Raw genomic sequence first — 7,867 nt, forward strand, 5'->3', positions numbered from 1 at the left:
ATCTCTTCCAAGCTCCAACAATGTAAGCTTCACATTATGTTATTACATAAAATCTTGTTATCACAATATGTTATGGCAATTCCAACCGACAGATGACGTCTGAATAGAATATCATCATTGATCCATCATTAATAAATCATTAATCCATCCAAAACACGCGTCCAAAAATTAGGCAATTACTTCCAACAATGTAAGCTTCAAATTAGTTCAAAGAAGCCCTTAAGTATCATTCATTCTGAATAGCAATATCTCATTTTAAATGCTCAATAATACTAGCACGTGTTAAATATGAATATCCGCCTATGAATAATGTGAATTGTGTGATGAGAAAAGAAATTTCCAAACTACCGCCTCAAATCGAATGAAAAATCAATGAGTAACGTAAAGAATAACAATACGGAGCTCAGCGTAAAGAGCTTTCCTGGGAATTTATTATCGAAATGTCTTTTGTATCGAAAATTGGCAAAGAGCTTAGTAAGATAGATAAAACCTAAATAAGATGATTTATAAAACTCTGTAATGAAAATATTCTATCATTTTATTTTGGTACTATGTGTTCCGCGCGGTTTCGCCCGCGTGATATACATAGAAATTTCTCGGAAACCGTACATGTTTTGCAAATAATAGCCTATGTCCTTCACGTGTGCCAAAAAACACAAAAATTGCTCTAGTAGTTCTTAAGATAATAAGAAATTTCATATAATTTTCCCCGTTTTTTCCACATTGTCCTCTGTTTCTTCGCTCCGATTGATATTAGCTTTAGGCTATATTATATTATTAATATAATATAGCCTATAGCCTTCCTCGATAAATGAATTTAGATAGGTCATCATCGATCACAGGATATCGAGGAAGGCAGAAAGAATTTTCAAATCGGACCAGTAGTTCCTGAGATTAGCGCGTTCAAACAAACAAACAAACTCTCCAGCTCTATAATATTAGTATAGATTATTTCTGAACCGACTGCGGATCTACTTAGAGATCATTCGAGACGGATCGAAGTGATCCATCAAAAACAGCGACCGGCCTGAATTTTGTTATTTAAAAGTTAAAACACAATAAACATGAACAAAGCCGGCAGCGAAACCCGTAACTATTCTAATGTTTATGTGCGTCGGCAGCTGATCCGTTTGCTCGTTTGCCTCTCAATTTTATAAAAAAAAAAACATAATATTGAGTCAATGGTCTTAAAAAAGATGATCTTACAATCCATAACATTAGTTATCCGCGAGAAAAAATATAAATGTTAAATACTCTTTTATTTATCGTAACTATCAACACACTACAACATACTATTCTTACTAAAATCTAGAGAACTAATACTTCGTGGTTCCTCTAAGCGAACATAGCTTCTTTGAAGAGTGCTAGGCCCGGCTCGTTGCAGGCTTTGTAGAAGTCCAGCTCTGAACACCTCAGAATCCATGCCTTCAGATTCGGATACCTGAAATAATAATAAATAACTTATTTATGTAATGTACAGAATCGATTTATTACATAGGCAAAATTAATACCATGCAGCATTTCAAGTCAACCTTAGGCTGCGTTTCCACCAGAGATGTGTTGCGAGGAATGTGTTTTTAAGATCCAATAGCATCGCCGCGCTGAGCGATTTCATGGCAAGCTCACATCAATGAAGCAATTCTATTGGTTATCAAAAACACATTCCTCGCAACACAATATCTCTGGTGGAAACGCAGCCTTAAGCGTTTTATGTTCTGAAGAGGTAAAGTTTTTGAGTGTGGGACGTTGCGACCAAATATCCACATTATCTGTATGCCTTAAAATCATAAAGTTTAAAAAAAAATGATTATAAGTCAAAATTTAAGGGAATAAAAGGTTTTAGCCAGGAATACTCTTTCGATACGGAAGAAGCCTCCGGAAAAGTCTGGTTACCTACAATATTTTTGAAACAGCGATTTAAGCATAATTACAAAACAAAGGGACATAAATTCGCATCTATATTATTAATATTATCTTATCTTATAACTTTAAACAAGCAATTCTTGTATATGTCGTAGGATGATTTGATAAATCCGTGTTTTCGCGAAATCCCTAGAATTTTCGCGAAAATTCGATTTATCAAATCATCCTACGATGTCGTAGGATGATTTGATAAATCGAATTTTCGCGAAAATTCTAGGGATTTCGCGAAAACACGGATTTATCAAATCATCCTACGACATATATATATAATTGGAATCTCGGAATCGGCTCCAACGATTTTCATGAAATTTAGTTTATAGGGGGTATCGGGGGCGATAAATCGATCTAGCTAGGAATCATTTTTAGAAAATGTCATTTTATTCGTGTTTTATCGAATACCGAGCAAAGCTCGGCCAAATAGCTAGTGAATAATGTAACCAAGTAACAAAATAAGTAAAAGTTTTATAAAGTGTCTTTGGAATTTTAACACTTTGTAAAGTGCTCACTCTCAAGAATTCTAGGACGTATGGATCATAATAATATATCTTGCGATTAATGTTAGCTAGCACGCCCTGAAAGCATTATAGATCAATGATCACACATTTTGTGATGTCATTAATTTAAAGTTGAAGATTTAAAGTTTACTTTAACCTCTCATACTTTGTTCTTTTGCTCGTAACTTAAGGCTATATCATAGTGATAAACCACGCCTCTATGGTCCAGTGGTTCAGAGCGTGGCTCTTGACTCGGAGGTCTCGGGTTTGATTACCGCGTTGGAAACATGTTATTTCCAAGTTTGGTTAGGACAATGCAGGCTGATCACCTGATTGTCTGACAAGTAAGATGATCCATGCGTCGGATGGGCTTTTAAAAAGTCGGTCCTGCGCCTGATCTCTCGCCAGTCGTGTCGGTCGTCCTTCCCGCTGGGTTATGAGAGTAAAGGAATAGAGAGTGCTTTTGTGTACTGCTTCTCGTACTCACAGGTCATTGTCAATTGGAAACACCGCATTCAGCGAACTGATTGTAGCCACGCAACAGATGTCGGCCAGCGTAAGATGGTCCCCGGCTATCCAGTCTGAAGTGAGGAACATTTCAGTGAACTCGTAGCTGGAGGTTATGCGAGAGATGATCTCGGCGCGGATGCATTTGTTACCGGATAGTAGATCACCCTGGAATTAATGTTTTTGTAGTCATAAAAGAGAAAGGTGTTCCCTCCAAAACTCCATCGAAAGTTTCAGTAAAGCATCTACCACTTTACTGAATCGACCGACTTGACTCCTTGACTGTATTGACTTTTTCCTTCGACTTTGACTAGACTTTTGACCTGACGATATGAAGAGACGATGCTGAAAATTGTATGCAACAATACTGTTTTCCCGCCATTTATAATACTTGACACTGGCCATGGTTATATAGCCGAAGTGCCATAATAAGAAAAAAAAAGAGGAAGGATATTATGTTTTGTTGTAATAGTATTGCAATGTTTTCACGCTAGAGGCAGCACCAGCACAGACATGGAAAATGGTTTTTGCAGTCATAAAAGCGGAATAAAGCTGATTTGAAATGTTGTAAATTACTGCAATGTTTTACGCTACACGGCAGCACAACAAATTAAAAGTTTTGTTCTACATTTGACAACGTCTCTGTCAATATTCTGATATGACGTGTGCAACATATCAGATTTTGACGTGGGAGTGACATGCTTCGGCACGAATGAGCCGGCTCGACCGGAGAAATACCACGGGCTCACAGTAAACCGGCGTGAAACAGCACTTGCGCTGTGTTTCGCCGAGTGAGTGAGTTTACCGGAGGCCCAATCCCTTACCCTTTTCCCTTCCCTACCCTCCCCTATTACCCCATTCCCTATTAAAAGGCCGACAACGCACCTGCAACTCTTCTGATGCTGCGAGTGTCCACGGGCGACGGAAGTTGCTTTCCATCAGGTGACCCGTTTGTTCGTTTGACTCCCACCGTTCCACCTTAGATGAAATATACTATCAAGAGTATATCACTAACCACAGCCATCCTCAAGCCAGTGAAGAGCGATCCGGAATCGAAGTGCAGCCGCTGGTCCACCATGGCTCGCGGCTGGGGGTCAGCGGGGTACAGCTCGTCGCCCGGAGCGTACTTATTCACTAAGTACGTTACTATAGCGTGGCTAAAATAAATGGAAGCAAAAATGTGGAAGCAGTAAGGTTCACTCGGCGTAACTGGGCGGTAGCGGTCAATGACTCCCTGTCAAAAACTTGTCATTTTCTATATAAACTGCGATTGACAATAAGGTGTCAGATGTTGTCAATTGCAGCTTTGTATAGAAAATGACAAGTTTTTGACAGGGAGTCAATGATCGCTACCGCCAAATTACGCCGAGTGAACCTTAGACGTTTTTCATTTTTCATTGATATTTTATGATAAACTAGCTGTTGCCCGCGACTTTGTCAGCGTCAATACAAAGGACTTAACTTTCCTGGTTTTTCTACATTTTCTATTGATTCTTTGCTTCTATTGGTCGTGCCATAATTTTATATAGCTTTCATCCATAAATGCAGTATCAAAAAAAATGTTTTAATAAAAACTAGCAGTTTCTGAGATAAGCGCCTTAAAGCAAACAAAAACTAACATAAGTACGCATTAACGTCACTCAAAAGTTTAAATTCAAAAGCTGAATTAGATAATTCAGGATATGAATGAATTATTATAATTAGTGAGTTAGAAATAGCGGTCGATGTGTGAATAACAACATCCATTAGGCATCCATTACACGGTAGGTTTTGCTGTCAGTTTTACCACAGTCATGGCTGTAACTGATGGATAACCTACCGTGTAAGAGCGTGACAGACGGTTGCATGAAGTTGATTGACGAAAATCTGGATATTTTGATTTTTGTTTCATGCACCCATCAGTCACGAATTTTGAGTGAGTGTTGTCACATTTGACAAAATAGGAAAAAAATCAGAAACGTATACCTTTGAAACTTTTGACTTTAACTGACATAAAACTGAAGAAAATTGAGTGACCGTCTAATACCATTCGTCAATCCATCAGTCACCATCAGTCAAACATAATTCATGATTGACGGAATTGACTGTCGCTTGCATGAGCGTGTAATGGATGACAGAAATAATCATTCTTTATGACAATCCCAATTACATGGCATAAAAAATGCGTGTTTTGTTGTCGATGTGGTAAAGTTATAATATTATATTCGTTTGAATAACAGCACGTTTCGAATTCATAGATAAGATCATCATAACTATATTGTTTTGTTATCAAATAACTCGATGTTAAATTTAGTGGGCTATTTTCGAAATATATTTGAATTGGATATAATGTGGAGTAATCTATATTGCGATTATAATTTTGTATAAGTTATAGTTTGATGATGATTGCTTGTGATTACGATAATATTATACTTTTTACTCATTTGCTAAAAACTTACATACTATTCTGAGCATTTACATTCTAATAACGGAAGAAATTAGCAGTCTGATCGAAAATTCGTAAGACGGAGGAAGACTAGGAGAGGAATTAATATAATTTTATATTATATTAATTCCTCTCCTATACAAAAAAGTCTTACCTGTCTATTATAATCAGCTCATCATCAACTAAAGTAGGAATAGTATGTTGAGGATTAATCTGAAATAGTAATCGAAATGTTATCAAATAGAAAAATGTAATGTAATAATTATAATCGAATGAAAATTACGCAAAAAAATAAGAAGCCTATTCCACAGGCCTATTCAAACACTTTTGAGAAATATTAAAAATTATATTAAAAAAAATATAATGATTTCCCATTCCAGAAATTAGAGAGTAAGATAAAGTTATGATTTATTTTTGTTAGCTGAGCCAGTATTATCTAGTATGTAAAACTTCAAAAATACAATATCTTATACCTTCAGATAATTTTCATCAAACTGCTCCTTTTTCAGCACATTAATTTCCACATACTGTACATCTGCCAAGCCCAGTTTGTGGATCACCATGTGGACTGCGCGGGCGCAGGGACTCAGCTCAAACGTGTATAGAGTTAGAACCATGATAGTCTGTGGAAATAGCAATATACAAGGTGTAACAAAAATAAGTGATAATATTTTAGGGTGTGTATGTGTTCCTTATATACTGCTAACTTTGAAAGTAGCAGCAACGATTTTTTGTGATTTGTATTGGCAAGCGCCCGAGCGTCATGAGTTTTTCCATAAAAAGATGAAAAAAAAATCTAAAAAAGTTATCTTACATATTTTGTCAATGCGTATTATATTGAACCTACTTAAAAGAATTCTAAAACTACAGGTACCCTACAATACTATTACAACTGATTAAGGAATTTAAAGAAACATTGTATTTTCATCAAATTGCTAAGAATTTGGTTGTCTTGAATAAAATAAATTCATTCTATATTCCAAGACGAAAATACGAAGTTTATCTCGAGATACACAAGTGTATATGTGAACTTAAGCCAATATATTTTCAACGGAGGCTATTTTATAAGCTATCTCGCACCTGCTGCTAAGTGATCACCATATTGTTAGAACTACTGCAATGTAGAGCCTTATTATAGTAAGTAGTGTTTTGTTTTCTTTATTCTTTTTAGTCTTTCTTGAGAGGATATAAAATTTAGAAGAATTTAGATGGAAAATATCGGCCAAGTGCGAGTCGGACTCGCGCATGAAGGGTTCCGTACCGCGACCGGTATAGAGTGAAAATAGACAAAAAATTAAGTTTTGTCATGGAAGCCCCCTTAAATGTTCTTTTTATTTCAATTTTATGATTAATTATTAAAGTATAAATATAATTAAGGATTTTGTGAAAATTTCAAGTGCCTAACTGTTACCATTATTGACACCAAAAAAGGCCAAAAAAATTACGTTTCTTGTATGGGAGCTCCCCAAATAACAAATACTAAAAATAAAATAAAGTTAATATTTAAAAAGTTCTAGTAATAGGGTCCCGTTTTTACCCTTTGGGTACGGAACCCTAAAAATGACTTCAAATATCCCTATCTCAAAAACAGCTGATCCGATTTTAATGAAACTTGCAATAGTCTCTAAGTTGAACAATACCTAATGTAAAAAAATCTACTTAAATCGAACTTACAGTTTCGAAGATATGCGGACACAAATAAAGAAATATCGTTTTTAATGAAAGTCGTTACAGCATGCATAAGAACAGCTGAGCCGATTTTGTTAAAACTTGGTAGGAAGGTATTTTAGAACAAAAATGCTACACTGTATAATAATTTTATCCTGTTTCCGTTTTATAACAAAAATGTGTATTTATAATTTACGATGATAAGTACGCTGACTAATTAAAAATAAAAAATATCTTATGTAATTGACTTACAGTGTTCTCAAATGAGGAATTCTATTAACTTGAAAATGTAAATAACACAAAGTGTTACCACCTCAAAGAATGTATTTCGATTGAACTGGAGCTCGTAACAATAAGTCAATAACGGTTTGGGCGAAAGTGATATAAGACAAAATTTAGAATATTTTGTTGAAAACTTTAAAAAATGTGAATGCTTCGTAATACGAGTACTCTACATTAATCTTATATCTTTAAACGAGCAATTCTTGTATATATATATTATATTGTAAAGTTGTAAAGTGCTATATTATTGTAAAATTTCATTAAAATCCGTTCAGTAGTTTTTGCGTGAAAGAGTAACAAACATCCATACATCCATACATCCACACATCCACACATCCTTACATCCAAACAAACTTTCGCCTTTAAATTATTAGTAGGAAGTAGGATTATAGATCAAAAATATATCAATACTCATATATCAATACGTGGGAGAGCCATGCTTCGGCACGAATGGGCCAGCTCGACCGGATAAATACCACGTTCTCATAGAAAACCGGCGTGAAACAGCGCTTGCGCTGTGTTTCGCTGAGTGAGTGAGTTTACCGGAGGCCCAATCCCCTAACCCCTA

At 35.7% G+C, this 7,867-nt stretch overlaps 1 protein-coding gene across 1 annotated transcript; it reads right to left on the reverse strand.

The window, feature by feature from the left end:
* Window positions 1–1,335: 1,335 nt before the first annotated feature.
* LOC121736198 (glutathione S-transferase 1-like) lies at window positions 1,336–5,966 on the reverse strand. Its single transcript, XM_042127287.1, has 5 exons — window positions 5,823–5,966; window positions 5,504–5,562; window positions 3,940–4,081; window positions 2,905–3,092; window positions 1,336–1,441 (listed from the first exon to the last, which is right to left on the reverse strand). Exons 1-5 carry the CDS (start codon window positions 5,964–5,966, stop codon window positions 1,336–1,338), a joined length of 639 nt encoding a protein of 212 aa, XP_041983221.1.
* Between the last annotated feature and the right edge of the window lie 1,901 nt (window positions 5,967–7,867).

This window comes from Aricia agestis, chromosome 18 (assembly GCF_905147365.1).
Source record: "Aricia agestis chromosome 18, ilAriAges1.1, whole genome shotgun sequence".
Taxonomy (NCBI): Eukaryota; Metazoa; Arthropoda; class Insecta; order Lepidoptera; family Lycaenidae; genus Aricia; species Aricia agestis.

What these genes read in the sequence shown, in the direction of transcription:
- LOC121736198 (XM_042127287.1), bottom strand. Translation starts at nt 5,966, where the DNA reads ATGGTTCTAACTCTATACACGTTTGAGCTGAGTCCCTGCGCCCGCGCA. An exon ending in TTGATGAAAATTATCTGAAG is followed by an intron (nt 5,563 to 5,822) that starts GTATAAGATATT and finishes TTACTATTTCAG; the next exon opens with ATTAATCCTCAACATACTAT. An exon ending in TTTCCAATTGACAATGACCT is followed by an intron (nt 1,442 to 2,904) that starts GTGAGTACGAGA and finishes TTATTATTTCAG; the next exon opens with GTATCCGAATCTGAAGGCAT.